The 15416-nt window shown below is 35.6% G+C and overlaps 1 protein-coding gene and 1 non-coding gene across 3 annotated transcripts in view; both read left to right on the top strand.

The window, feature by feature from the left end:
• Positions 1-400: 400 nt before the first annotated feature.
• The window catches only part of EIF3A (eukaryotic translation initiation factor 3 subunit A), a 37201-nt gene continuing 22185 nt past the window's right edge, over positions 401-15416 (top strand). For both annotated transcript variants that reach the window (XM_087872945.1, XM_087872944.1), the window contains exons 1-11: positions 401-561; positions 5218-5408; positions 5750-5886; positions 6229-6392; positions 6654-6853; positions 8033-8241; positions 8590-8761; positions 8983-9087; positions 11851-11949; positions 12396-12512; positions 13581-13766. In XM_087872945.1, coding sequence (XP_087729071.1) covers positions 513-561; positions 5218-5408; positions 5750-5886; positions 6229-6392; positions 6654-6853; positions 8033-8241; positions 8590-8761; positions 8983-9087; positions 11851-11949; positions 12396-12512; positions 13581-13766 — 1629 coding nt within the window. In that variant the 5' untranslated portion in view covers positions 401-512. The remainder of the gene's footprint in view (positions 562-5217; positions 5409-5749; positions 5887-6228; positions 6393-6653; positions 6854-8032; positions 8242-8589; positions 8762-8982; positions 9088-11850; positions 11950-12395; positions 12513-13580; positions 13767-15416) is intronic.
• Positions 12076-12207, top strand: LOC117678850 (small nucleolar RNA SNORA19). The gene has a single exon (XR_004595159.1). It is a non-coding gene; the product is annotated as a small nucleolar RNA SNORA19 (small nucleolar RNA).

Below are 15416 nucleotides of genomic sequence, written 5' to 3'. Positions count from 1 at the left end.
ATTTCATGGTCTAGTAGTTAGTAAGACTAGTCTATTGAATAGGAACCACAGCCCTCTTCCCTGACCATGCTGGTAAATGGTAGGATAGACACTAGCCTAGGCAGGTTAAGTCGTCTGTCCTTAACACGAAACAACTTTTAGGAAGAAGCTGGTCCCAAGGCATGCGTAGACGCATTTCTGAATAATCATTCTGAAGCCAAGTTCACTAAGTAGAAAGTAACAAGCAAACACCCTCTCAAAATGAAGATAAAATTCAGAGCTGCACCATTCCTTTCTTCTTCTTCATTCTTCGCCTTGTGAGTTAGCCTTCGCTCCCGCCGACAGCCTGAACTTTCCGCACATGCGCACACTTAACTCGGGGGTGGGGATCACAGAGGCGCCGTCTAATCGGTTCTCTTCCGGGTACTTTCCTGCGTGAGCGTCACGTGACGCCTTCCCTTTCCGGCCTCGCTTGCTGTCTGACTGGGCGCTCCTTAGGGCTCGTTGCCGCGTGAGGAGAAGCCGTCGCCATCATGCCGGTCTACTTCCAGCGGCCCGAGAACGCCCTGAAGCGGGCGAACGGTGAGTGCGAAGCTCTGAAGGATCGCTTCTATGAAGGCAGAGGCCTCCTCCGTTTCTTTTTCGTCTTCGCCTCGCCTCCGGCCGGGCTTAATGACGGGGATTGAGGCCTAAACTGCCACCAGACCCATGGCCACTCCCCCGCTTCCTTGCTTGGGGAGCGCGAAATGCCAGCCATCAGTAGAAGCGAACGAAGCCATCTATCCCACGAATCATTTTAACATAAATTAAGCCTTTTTGTCCTTCAGGCGTCGTTGCCACATGCCCTTTTAGCCGAAATTTGCATTGGGAGCGTGGCCATGAGGACAAGAGAACATTTTTCTTCTTCTACATAAGTCGCCATAAAAGCCAAGCATGAACTACGGCTGTCTCTGAGGACCGCCGCGTTGTGCTGGTCACATTTTACTCTGGTCGATTCCCCCCCCCCCCTTTCTTCGTCATGGACTGCAAGTTTCAACGGACGACCTATGTGCTTTCCCCCGGATATATTCACAGATCACTGTGTAGCCCCTAAAACTTGTTCCTATTTTCTAGAAACCGATTTATATTAGAGAACACATTGAACACTTTTTTCCAGGTTTAGTCTTTCCGTGATTAAAGGTAAAAAGTTATAAACACAGAAGGTGCAAGTCGTCTTGTCTTCTCCTTATCTCTCATATCTCAAGTCCAAAAAAATAATAACTGCTTAATATATGTAATTAAAATAAAACTCGTTAAGAGTTGCTATAAGGAAATGCTGACACATTGGGACTTAAGAACAATTCTTGGTTTCCAGTAGAAAAGCCAGTAGGGTGACCACCTGGAAATCACAAGGCTAGTTCAAAGGGACAATTACTTAATATATTCTTATTTATTTATTTATTTATTGCACTGTTGCAAAACGTTCATATATTTTACTGTCTTTAAAATAGAATTCATGTACATCATATTTCCCCAAACCTCTTCTGAGTCTTTTGTATGGCAACCTGAAAATTCCAGTAAACATATGGTGTTAATATATAGGGATATAAAAACTCCTTTTAATGTATATTTTTAATTGGGATATAAGCACTTTTACAAATTAAAGAACTATTTGTAAAAATTGTTTATCAAAATAAGTATCCATTGTAATTTGATGGAATTATAGTCATTGGCCAAAATCTATTTGTACATCTGTTACAAACCAAAATTCAGTTAGATTTTGAATTTCAGTTGAAACAATTGGTAAAAAATAATGCAATAAATATATTTGAGTGGTTCTATTTCATATTGCTCAGTCCTGTTACCTACATTTTTCATTTTATTCATTTGTAAAAGATACATAATTTAGATATAACATGTTGCAGCAGTTTAGTATTAAAAAGTTCTTGACCATATTTCCTGTTTATCTTCAACACACCATACCGTACAATGTGAAATATGTTGATGACAAGCCATAGTTGAAAAATGGTGAATAGGATTTTACACATATATGCATACAGTGTATAGGTATGGATAAATTTTGGCATTTGGATCTAAATCAAGGGCAGCTTATTTTTATTTTTATTCTGCCATTATTCTTTTTATCAATAACCCAAGGCAGCAAATCTGTCTAATTCTCCTTCCTCCTATATTCTCCACAACAACAACCCTGTGAGGTGAGTTGGACCGAGAGTAACTGGCCAAAAATCATATGCAAACTAACTAGAACAACCAATAAGTTGTTTGCCAAATATTTAATCATAGTCTGGAATTTCTGAACAGCTGTTGAAAAATTTATAGGCTTGGAAAAATTGGAACTATGTATTGTTCATTTCTATCAATATACTAATGGTATAATAGCATATAAACAGTCTAACAACATGTAAATTACACTATTTTGCACAAAAGAGTTAAAGAACAATATTTGTTTAAATATTACTTTAGGTCATTTTTATAAAGAATTCAGTGTGCCTTATTCATGAGGAAATTCACCCTGTTTAATACAATTTAATCATAGTACAAGTGCAAAAGGGTAAATCAATTCTACAATTCTTGATTCATTACACATTGTTCTTACTGAACATAACACTGCAACTTTATACAGATTACGCTCAGTACTAGAGGGTGAAGCCTAATTAATATAACATTCTAAATTATAACCATTTGTTTGGATTCTACTCTGAATTAATTCCTGTAATAGAAACATAAAAACAGAGGGAGGATTTGGACTGGGCATTGTGAATTATCTGTATCCAGCCATTCTGTAAACCTTAGTTTTTACATATTTAGTACACTGTGGAATTTACCCAATTTAGTGTGGTCTGATCAAAATATGGTTTAATAGACATGATTTAGTATGCTATGAAAACTCTTCCAAAAAGTCAGGCTTATGAATTGCAAATAATAAAATCTTAGAAATAGGAAGAAGGGTAACACAATCTTTGTACTTAACTAATGTAATTAGACAGTACTGAAATTCTAAAGATTAGGAAATATACCTGGACATTAAGTTTAACTATAACAGTAGTCTATATGGCCTATACATAATCTTTATTTTCTGAGGATTATTTTATAGGATTGTTCCATTATTCCTGTTAAATTTTATGAAACGAAGAAAAACTGCCTGTGTATGCATCTAAGCTAGTTTTCCCAATTAATATGCTGTGTGTATGGAACTTCAGGGGTCATCTGCAGCCAACATGGCAAACATGTTTGAATGGAGCTGAATTGGAAATTATTTTTATACATTAATCAATTTCTGATGCAACACTTAAAATACCATTGAAAATTCTGATGTAACAAATCAACATTCTAGGTATTCTGCTTAAGGAAAATACAAATTCATAGCAAATTTTGCTTCCCTGTTTTTCATTCTACGTATGCAAACATAGGAAACATGTTTGCCTATACTTACTGCTATTTATCTAGTCTATAAAAAAAGCTAACGGGTAACTTTTAATTTTAATTTTCAATTCTTGTATGAAATAAAATAACTTAAGTGCATTTTCATAAACTGTAGAAGCCCATAAAAATAAGATATAATTTTATCTACTTTAAAACAATATATCAATAATAATGACAGCAAAGTATATATTCTGACATTGACTAAAAGTTTTTTTTGTTTTCTAATTTATAAACACAGTACCTATTTCTACATTTGGTAGTCTGCCAACAGCAGTCAATTTCAAATTCAAAAATGCTTTTCTTTTAATTAACACAGTACAAAAAACACAAAAAGAGTACCCAAAATTATAAAATTGGAGGAAGCTAAAGGAACATGCAAGACATATATGAAGAATAGCACACACCGGAAGAGTCTGGGACTCACTTCCTCCCGCATGCCAACTCTTCCATTCGGTCGGGGGTGGGGGGAAGGAAGTACTATAATATGCACCCCCACTCCCAAACCTCGCAGAGCATATCAGAAGGATATAATGGTCTATCCCAGGGTTCTTTAAAAATATTGCTTTCAGGATCTCTCCCACTTATAAAATTTATGGAGGACCCAAAAGAGCTTTTATTTGTATGTATTATATTTATCATTATTTACCATATTACAATTAAAATTGATGGATTCATAGTATATTTATTGAATTATTTAAAACAATATTAAGCTCATTTGATAATATCAAAATATTTTTATTAAAAATCTTATTTTTTATTAAAAAGTAATAAAAGTAACTTTTAAATTTTTGAAAGTGTCTTTAATATCTGGCAAATAATTCTGATTTTGCAGACTATTGAGAGAGTCTTGGGAACCCTCCTGTGTCCTCAGACCATTAGGAAATGCTGGACTTTAGTAAGAAACATCACTGAGACCTCTAATAGGAACTATAGAGGTAGATTTCCCCTCATCTCAATCCCCAAAAGTAATCACCCAGAGTGATTAGAAGGGATTACTGTGTGACAGAAATGAAAGGAAATAAGGAATAATGTTTAGCAACATATTCTTTTGTTTCTTCCTCAAATTATATTGATTGATTTTCAAACCAAAAAAACAAGAAGGGCTGTTTAAAATTGATCATAGTGGGAATGAAAATTCAGGCATCATTGTGTAGCAGAGATTCAGCTTGCTTGCATTCAGATTCTATCCTTCAAAATAGGACCTGCACTAAAGGTTAATGTAACCAAAGCACACTCAGAATCAGCTTCTTGAAATCTCTTTGAAACTTGGAATTTGTAGTTAATCTCCAACCTGTTTATCCAGTCATGAACATTATTTCACCTGTCAACCTACGGATATCTATAAATAGTTTGGAGCGTCTAAATTTTTCTGAAAATGTTAGAATAATTTATATCTTGAATTTTGAAAGTTGTTTATTCTGCCTTCCTTCCTTCCTCCCTCCCTCCCTTCCTTCCTTCCTAATTAAAATTATATACAATTAATTAACAATATTTAATTAACACAATAAAGCAGTATTTAAACTTAAAGAAAAAATAGAAATCAGAAGTATAGAAAAAATATGGAAAAATCCCAAACAAAGAGAAAAAAAAGGAAAATATATTTTACATATATTATTTTAATAACCAGGATAATTATATAATTATGCTGGTTACTTACAACTGATTCTTATTTTTTATAAACATTAACAGCTTGGTGCTGTTTATAAAGCTTAATTTAATCATATATAACAGTTCATTCCTTTATAGCTTAAATTTTTAAAAATAGACAAGTAGTCTTCAATGGAATTGAGCATTAACCATTGTTTATTTTTCTAGAATTTCTTGAGGTTGGGAAGAAACAACCTGCTCTTGATGTTCTGTATGATGTTATGAAAAGTAAAAAACACCGAACATGGCAAAAGATCCACGAACCAATTATGCTAAAATACTTAGAATTGTGTGTGGACCTCCGGAAGAGCCACCTGGCAAAGGAAGGATTATATCAATACAAGAATATATGTCAGCAGGTAAAACTTCTAAAGTTTAATTATACTAATAATTGGAAAGTAAATATCAGCATTTTAATAACAAATAAATGTAGAGGTTCTGGAACATACATATTTAGTATCTTATTACATGATCCAATCATTTGAAGAATAACTTGTTAGGATTCATCTAGGTAGATATATTTCATATTATAATTGATTTCTGTTATTAAGAAGCTTCTTTGGAACCTGAACAACAGAATAAGGCTTTCATTGTCTTATTACTATATGAAGTTAATATATTTTATTGAAATTTGAATTTCCTACATAGATTTTATCCCTGATTAAGAAAAGCTACTTTAGCTCTTCTGATTTTGATACAGGTAAATATTAAGTCCTTGGAGGATGTAGTACGAGCTTATTTAAAACTAGCAGAAGAAAAAACTGAAGCTGCTAAAGAAGAATCTCAACAGATGGTCCTAGATATAGAAGATCTTGATAATATTCAGACTCCAGAAAGGTAAAAGTGATGCTTACTTTTGATTACATTAATTTGGTTCATATTAAATATATTTATTTTTAAATAATCCTACTTACTTGTTATCTGGTTCCCCTCACATGAATGCCTTTACCAAACTGAATCTTTTCTGGATTAATCTGTGTGTCAGATTATATTTTAGCATTTTAGTTTGGAGTCATGGCAATTTTACATCTGTCCTCCCCAAAATTTGCTTTATAAGTCCTTCATAGATGTGTTTCTGCACTGTAATTTTTCTTGATTATCACCTGATCTGTTGTAACAAGCAAGAATAATGTGATAAAATATCCAATTATACAATATAAAATACTCTTTGTTTCTTAGTGTTCTCTTAAGTGCTGTAAGTGGGGAAGATACCCAAGATCGTACTGATCGGTTACTTTTGACTCCGTGGGTTAAGTTTCTGTGGGAATCATACAGGCAGTGTTTGGATCTTCTCAGAAATAATTCCAGGGTGGAGAGACTGTATCATGATATTGCCCAACAAGGTAACATTTAAACTCTGCAGTATCTTTGTATAATATATATGTGATTATTTGTCAACTTCTGATAGAATGACTTTTTCTTTTAAACAATGAATTATAATCTTTTCCTGAAAAATATTTTAACAGTGCAATTTAAAAGAAAAATCTAGCTTTTCATGAAGAGAATAAGTGGAAGAAATAACTCTCCAGTTTATTGCTGCCAGTAATATTTTTATCATGTTCATAAGTGTTAAAATATCAATTTGGAATAATTTAATCTTGCAGCTTTCAAGTTCTGTTTGCAATATACTCGTAAGGCTGAATTTCGTAAACTCTGTGACAACTTAAGAATGCATTTGGGTCAAATTCAGCGTCATCACAATCAAAGTACAGCAATCAACCTCAATAATCCAGAAAGTCAGTCAATGCATTTGGAAACTAGACTTGTACAATTGGACAGTGCTATCAGCATGGAGTTGTGGCAGGTACATATTTAATACAATATCAAAGCATTGTCATATTTCTTCATTTTCTGTCTTCATTTAATTTTAAATTACATTTTATGCTTTGAGCCATTTTAGTCAGCTATTGAAATTGCTTTACTATCCATGCCTATTCTACTTAATGATTAGAATTGATCTGAGACAAATTCAGCTGCCCAACTAATATATATATATTCAGAATTAGCATGTGCATCTTCTCCAAAAGTAGATCCTGGAAATAGATTTGAGCCATTTTCAATACAAGGGTTGTTCAAATTGTCCAGGACGTAAATCAAGAAGACATGGCTTCTAAGGCAAAGGAAAAAGGCTGTGAAAGGAATGGAAGGAGAAAGGACAGTGGAGAAATTATAGAGAAAAGGGAAGGAGGACTCAGAAGATGACTGGGGAAGAGATCACAGTGATGGGAACTATAATACTAAGAAAACAGTAGGCAGGTTCCCAAGTTACTGAAACAGAATCATTGTAGAAGTTAGGAGCTGCCCAGAAAACTTCAACCTAGTGATAGAGTAACTTCTGTAAGGGATAAAAAGGACCCTATACAATAGGCAAGAGAAGATTGTTGTAAATTATTTGGAGGGTTGAGAGACAGAGTTTAGAAGCATTAGGATTTTTAAAACCAATTTTTATCCTCTCAAAACCAAGAGCAATTGGTGCCTCAGGATATAGCTTTTACAAATAACTCAAGGTGGCAGACATCCAACACATCCTCCTCCTATTTTTCCAAAAACAACAACCCTGTGAGGTGAATTGGGTTGAGAGAGAGTGATTGGCCCAAGATCAGCCAACTGACCTTTTGTGGCTGAGATGGAAGTAGAACTCATGGTCTCCCTGTTTTCAGCCTGGTACTTAACTGCTAGACCAGATTGGCTCTATTAAATTGAATACTGTGTGAGAGTGTGCAATATATTTCTCAATTTGAGGTTGATGAATCACTGGTTAAGGCAATGATAGGGGATGAATTAGGTGCAAATTTGAGTGCTAAAAATAAGTGGATGTACAATTTATTTATAATGGAGATTTTCCAAATAAATGTGCTTAGATTCAAGTACTAGTAATAAACACATGTATATTAAATCAGTCGATTAGATTTCAGTGTGTGATATTCCTTAAATTTTTTCCTTGTGGTAATTTGACATATAGTTCTTCTTCTTCTTTTTTTAGGAAGCTTTTAAAGCTGTGGAAGATATACATGGGCTATTTTCCTTATCCAAAAAGCCACCAAAGCCCCAGCTGATGGCAAATTATTACCACAAAGTTTCTACCGTATTTTGGAAATCAGGAAATGCACTCTTTCATGCATCTACACTTCATCGTCTTTATCATCTTTCAAGAGAAATGCGAAAAAATCTCACACAAGAGGAGATGCAGAGGTGGGAAAAATCCATGGCTTGGAGCAATTTTGTTTTTGGAATCATTAATAGCAGTTTTGAACTTCCATTTAGCTATATCCAATATTATTTCAGTGGACTTTATAAAACAACAATGGAATTTTTCCTGCTGTGTTCCTTGCATATACCTAACGTTGCTCAGGAAGGTGTGAAAAGATAAAAGGGTGTATGGCTGGAGGAGAGAATAAATAGATTGTTGACATAATGAGTGCACTGTTTTAGGTAAAGAAATATAGAGGTAGGAGAGTAGAAGACACTTTCTTAACTCTTTAAATGTAAAGAATAGGGATTCTATCCCAAATTATCTTATTTCCTTCTCTTTGTCTGCAGGATGTCAACAAGAGTGCTTTTGGCTACTCTGTCAATTCCAATAACTCCTGAACGAACTGACATAGCTCGGCTTTTGGACATGGATGGCATAATTGTTGAAAAGCAACGCCGATTGGCAACATTGTTAGGACTTCAGTCTCCACCTACTCGAATTTCTCTTATTAATGATATGGTAAGTACGTTCCTTAAACACATTTATGTTGCTAGTTTATGTTATTCAGGCTTTATTTGCAGTAAGTGACATTTTAGCCCTTTACTTATAAATTAGAATATGCTTAATATCGATACCGGTGTATTGTAATCTTTAGTATTAAAATGTGCCTATATGTGTATGAAACCGGATCTGAGAATAGTCATTGGTGTTAACAATTGTTTCTAATTCATGTTTCATAGGTGAGATTTAATGTAGTTCAGTATGTTGTCCCAGAGATAAAAGAGCTTTATAACTGGCTTGAGGTAGATTTTCATCCACTGAAGTTATGTGGCCGCGTATGCAAGGTAAGATTTTGAGACAGGTGCTAATGCAAATGGTTTATAGTAAATGATTTTTTTTTATTAAGTTGAACTGTGCAAAAAAAAGTGCTAGATCTTGATTATTGTGTGATTTTTTTTCTTATTGTTTATCTTATACAGCTTCCCATCTCACAACAGTGAACCTGGGCTAAGTCCTATATTGATCTGCTTGATAGGAGATTTTCTTTTAAAAAGCCTGTAAATGAAACAGTCTTTATTGTTGCCAATTCTTCAATATGTTTTCATTCTAAGAAACTACCTTTTTTAAAATTATACATAGCATTCAGAAGTGTTTATTAATTAACGAAATTTTAGATGAATTTGCATTTACACAATTGGTACTGAATCAAATAGCAAATCTTTAATTCTTCACTATTGATAGAGGTGATACTGGAAAAACTATTGCAAGATTTTATGTTTCATTACTATTCATGGAAATAGCAGTTATTTTTTGTTCAGCAGTATACTACTGAAATCTAGAATTCCTTCACAATTGCAGAATACAGTATATTTTTTTTTCTTAAGATTTATTAAGTAATAGATGATGATATAAGTGATGGTGAACCTTTTCAGGACCAAGTGCCCAAAATGGAACGCGCGTGCACGCCGCAGCCCCGGAAATTCAAAGACCAGCTGGCTGGGGTGCATGCGTGTTCTGGTCACCTGGTCTTCTGGTTTCCAGTGTGCTCATGTGCACCGGCCAGCTGGTCTTCGCGCATGCTGGAGCACCAGAAACCCAAAAACCAGTGACCGGCATACACATGTGCACCGGCCAGCTGGTCTTTGAGTTTCCCAGGCTCCGGCACACATGAAATCAGCTGGCCGGTGTGCATGCACTCGCCGGAAACCAGAAGTGCAGGTGGCGACAGCACAGTGCTCTGCGTGCCACCTCTGGAACTTATTTATTTTATTTTATTTTATTTTATTTTATTTTATTATTTTATTTTATTTTATTTTATTTTATTTTATTTTATTTTATTTTATTTATTTTATTTTATTTTATTTTATTTTATTTTATTATTTTATTTTATTTTATTTTATTATTTTATTTTATTTTATTTTATTTTATTTTATTTTATTTTATTTTATTTTATTTTATTTTATTTTATTTTATTTTATTTTATTTTATTTTATTTTATTTTATTTTATTTTATTTTATTTTATTTTATTTTATTTTATTTTATTTATTTTATTTTATTTTATTTTATTTTATTTTATTTTATTTTATTTCTATACCGCCCTTCTCCCGAAGGACTCAGGGCGGTGTACAGCCTAATTAAAAACACAAAGACAGACAAAATTTAAAAACAATTAAAATTATTAAATAATAGGCCCAATTTATAAAACCCCGAATTTAAAATCCCATTTAAAACCAATTAAAATCTTTACATTGATAGCCCAGCCTGGCGGAACAACATGGTTTTGAGGGCACAGCGAAACACACGGAGATCAGAGATTTTACGAATTTCTGGGGGCAGATCATTCCAAAGGGCAGGGGCTCCCACAGAGAAGGCCCTCCCCCTGGGTGTCTCCAGCTGACATAATTTGGCCGATGGCACCCTGAGGAGACCCTCTCTGTGGGAGCGAACTGGCCGGTGGGAGGCTACTGGTGGCAGAAGACGGTCTCGAAGGTATCCAGGTCCAATGCCATGGAGCGCTTTAAAGGTGGTAACCAACACCTTGAATTGCACCCGGAAGACCACTGGGAGCCAGTGCAGCTCGCGCAGGAGGGGTGTCACGTGGGCACAACGAGTTGCGTCTATAACCACCCGCGCGGCCGCATTCTGGACCAGTTGGAGCCTCCGAGTGCTTTTCAAGGGGAGCCCCATGTAGAGAGCATTGCAGTAGTCCAGTCGGGAGGTGACAAGGGCGTGAGTGACTGCGCAAGGGCACAGTCCAGAAAGGGTCGCAACTGGCGGATCAGGCGAACCTGATAAAAAGCCCCCCTGGCCACGGCCGTCATATGTTGTTCTAAAGACAGCCGTGCGTCCAGGAGGATGCCCAGATTGCGGGCCCTCTCTGTGGGGGGTAAAGACTCACCCCCAATAGTCAGCGATGGCACCAGCTGACTATATCGCGACGCCGGGAACCACAGTCACTCAGTCTTGGAGGGGTTGAGTCTGAGCCTGTTTCTCCCCATCCAGACCCGCACGGCTTCCAGGCAGCGAGACATCACATCAAGGGCATCGTTGGGGTGGTCTGGGGTGGAGATGTACAGCTGAGTATGGTGCCATTGGTTCACCATCACGGATATATATAGTCATTGATAATAATAGTTAAACACATTTAAACTTGATACATATTTGTTGAAATAGTGAAATTACTATTAGCACTGAACTAGTTAATATTTGTGACTTTTAAGTGCTTTTTTTCCTAGCAAATGTTATGCACATTTTTCAGTGATTGTCTCAGTTTGCATTAATTTTCATTTCTAGGCATGTTCCTATGTATTACTGAGACAGCAGTTGTAGCATATCAGGTGAGAAGCAAGTGCATCATATGTGTATCATTTGCCCTCTCCCTTCCTCCCTCTCCCTCCCTCTCCCTCTGTGTGTGTGTGTGTGTGTGAGAGAGAGAGAGAGAGAGGGAATGATACATATATTTGCACGAACGATAACCTGGCCAAGATTTTTCACTTTTGTTGTAATATGAGAGCATTAGTGGAAAGAAATAGTGTGAGCTAGTGAGAAAAACCTAACTATCTAAATCAACCCTACTACCATTTACTGATGCACCGGTTCTGTGCAGGTTTTAAACTGGGTAAGAGATCAATCTGAGAAAGAGCCAGAATTGCAATTATATATTCCTCATCTGCAAAACAACACCATCCTTAGACTACTTCAGCAGGTATGGTTGTAAAACAATACTTTTAAAATATTGAATTGTAATTGTAAATGTTTTTCACTATGCATCTTTAATATATCTATATTATTAATTTATGTATCTGAATGCGTTAAAGGTCTTTTGATTCTAAAGCACATATCATTGACCTGCTTCCTTTGCATTGGTAAGCAGTGTTATTTCTGGTGTGCTAAAGGGAGATTGTGAAGGCTAATTAGCAGCTTTGCTTCATTTAGAATTGCTGCCAGTCTCCTTCGTACATGGTTGCTGCTCAAAATAGTGTATTTTTTAAAAAAATAAATGGCAGTTGTTAATATAAAGTATTATTTATATTTGAATAATTGTTGTTGATCTTGAAGTTCTTAAAGTTGATTGAGTTCTTTAAAAATTTTGAGTGTTAGGAAACTGATATGATTTATTGGAAAGAGATGAATATTTCTGTATTTTTGCAGGTGGCTCAAATTTATCAAAGCATTGAATTTTCTCGCCTGACTACTTTGGTTCCTTTCGTGGATGCTTTCCAACTAGAACGTGCCATTGTTGATGCAGCCAGACACTGTGATTTACAAGTGAGTGATCTGGACAAGAGTCCGATATTTGTACATATTTGTTGTTCTTTAAATCTGAGTTTTTCATTATTAAAAACAGAAAGTAGCAGGTATTACATCTTATTGTCAGCCCTCCCAGGTAAACCAGACAGGAAACATAAGTGGATGAGCTAATTCTATTTTATTGTAAGGATACATTAACAGAATCTTGCAAATCTGTAAATATAGATTTCCTCTCACCACTTTCAGCTACCTGATCAATTAGGGTGGGTATTTCTTAAATTTCTTCCTCTGATCTTAAGCAACTGAGGGCTACCACGTTTACCTGATAATTTCCTAGATAGCATCTCTCCCCCTCATTCATCAAGGTCATTCTCACAAACCTTTATACTTATGAAACCCAAACAAGCAGCTTCGGTATGTTTTGCTTAAATGAAAGACGGTATAAAGTAAAAGCCCATTACTCTGAATTACCTTCTGCATACTAAAGTAGTGAATAATCCAAACGAGTATGTTCCCAAACTACTGATATTTAGAAGTATAAATGAACATAATCGCAATATCTTACTGAATAAGCTTTCTTTTTAACTACTTATTTCTGGCAGCATATTTAGAAAGTGGAGCTTTAATGTTTAAGCTGTAATTCTGTGTTTGTTTATGGTGTACTCATTCAATGGAACTTAGTATATTATTGAATGCACATGCATAGCATCCTGTTAGTTGGCTAAATAGACATTAATCTTGCCAAAAAATGTGTGTGTTGGAGAAGGTAGATTGTTTCATTTTAGCTGTCTGTTGACATGCAGGTATGTATCATTTAAAAGCAGAATACAGTTTTATTTTAAAATTAGGTTTTCCATGTGCAGGCTTGGATGACAAAAAATAGAACAGAACTTAGTGTTTAAATAATATGTCAATGTATTAACTGTTTTTGAAATGAATTCTTAGCATTCTAAGTATTTAAGAGCAGTAGTATAGCAATTGCAATAGCACTTAGACTTATATACAGCTTCACAATGCTTTTACAGCCCCCTCTAAGCAGTTTACAGTTTTTTATTTACTAATTTTTACTGACTTTACTTTTTAAAGGTTCGCATTGATCATACCACCCGAACATTAAGTTTTGGGTCCGATTTAAACTATTGCACCCGAGAAGATGCTCCTCTTGGACCTCAGCTGCAGAGCATGCCTTCTGAGCAGATTAGGAACCAGCTGACGGCCATGTCATCTGCACTTGCAAAGGCTCTAGAATTTATTAAGCCACCTCATCTATTGGTAAATCATAGCTTTTGGTCTGCTTTTTAAAAATATTGTGTACTTTGGGGAAGCTTTGGTGTGCTCAGTTATGATCAGAGTGCTGCTTCTTTTCCTTCTAATTCACATTTCTTGTTTCTCTAGTAAAATGGGGTCCTTCCCATGATTCTAGTCCCAAAGGGGAAAACTCACACATGGGAAATAAAAAGGAGATGAAATGAATTATTTTACAATTTTTAGATGCTAAAATAGCATCTATAGCATCTCAGCTTAATTATGATAAGATAATCTCTATTGTCATTTTTTTTACTGTGGTCACACTGGCACACATTAAAAATGAAATTCTGTTGCCTGCTGTGAAAAAAAATCTCTCTGTGTATAGACACACATACACACATGCACACACACACATGTATAGACACACACACATACACACATATTAATCACTGTCCATTTTGAATACATAGCGGAAAGAGGAAACTTGAGAGTTCACAAGGTTGATACTATATTGAACAAAACTGTGAATCACAGTTCTGCTTCGGATACCACGAAACCTCCTCCCAGAAGCTATCAAGGAAAACAGGTTATGGAGAGGATCTGTAGCATCTCTGACAATACTGTGGACCCTGATCAAGCAGCGCTTATATGCTATGCGCCGGATAGAACGGAGTGAACTGCCAATCTTTTGGTCAATAAAACTGCCAATTGAGTCAATAAAAGTTATATTTCAAAAGAGGGTGGTGGGTGCCTTAGTGAACCTGAGGACAGACTTCATTGTACTTTCAGAATCCAGGACTGTCATAATAGGCCAACATAAAGATCAAAGGGTCAGTGAAAGTTCTTATTCTTGCGCTTTAGGTTATAATTGCAGTAGGGACCTGGATTGCCATTGCTAAGCAATGCGGTTATAATATAATGTCATGTGACTACATCGTGTAGCAACAACAGTCCCAAGCAGACCTGGTTGCCATTGTAACCCCAAAATATGTGTGGGAAAACTGAATTACATCACTTGTAAGTCAGTGATAAAGAGTGACAAAGAGTGAAGCTACTATCTCAGGCATAATACAGGCAAGCTTTTCTATTTGCTATTCTACTTCAGGCAACAAAATACTTGGGGCCTTCTTGAATGGGGAGAGGGTGAGGGAGGAATATAGAAGAGTAATGATCTAGAGCAAGAGTGTCAAACTGGTGGTCCGTGGGCGGGATGCATCGCATGTAGGCCACGCCTACTCCAGCTCCGTGAATGGGGAAAAGGTGGTGAAACATCACGTGATATGAGTTTAACACCTGTGATCTAAAGCAACTACAGATAGTCCTACAGGTAGTCCTTGACTTGCAATCATTTGTTTAGTGACAGTTCAAAGTTAGCACAGCACTGAAAAAGTGACTTAACCATTTTTCAAACTTAAAACCATTGCAACATCCAGAGTTCTTCAAAATTTAATTGGTGGACTTAACTCTAAAAGAATCCAGAAATACACAATTAATTCTTATTGGTATGCTAATCAATGTGTACAGTAAAATATATCATGAGTGACTAATATTTATTTGCATATTTTAATGAATTTCCTAAAAGCTTTCAGTTAGGTTTTTGCTTTGATGGGCATATTTGGAATTGTGAGAAATTTTCTCAGGACTTTTGTAAATGGTTGCAATGGTTGGCCCACA

Source organism: Pantherophis guttatus, chromosome 6 (assembly GCF_059756535.1).
Source record: "Pantherophis guttatus breed Tessera chromosome 6, ASM5975653v1, whole genome shotgun sequence".
Taxonomy (NCBI): Eukaryota; Metazoa; Chordata; class Lepidosauria; order Squamata; family Colubridae; genus Pantherophis; species Pantherophis guttatus.
This window is presented reverse-complemented; position numbering and strand designations above follow the sequence as displayed.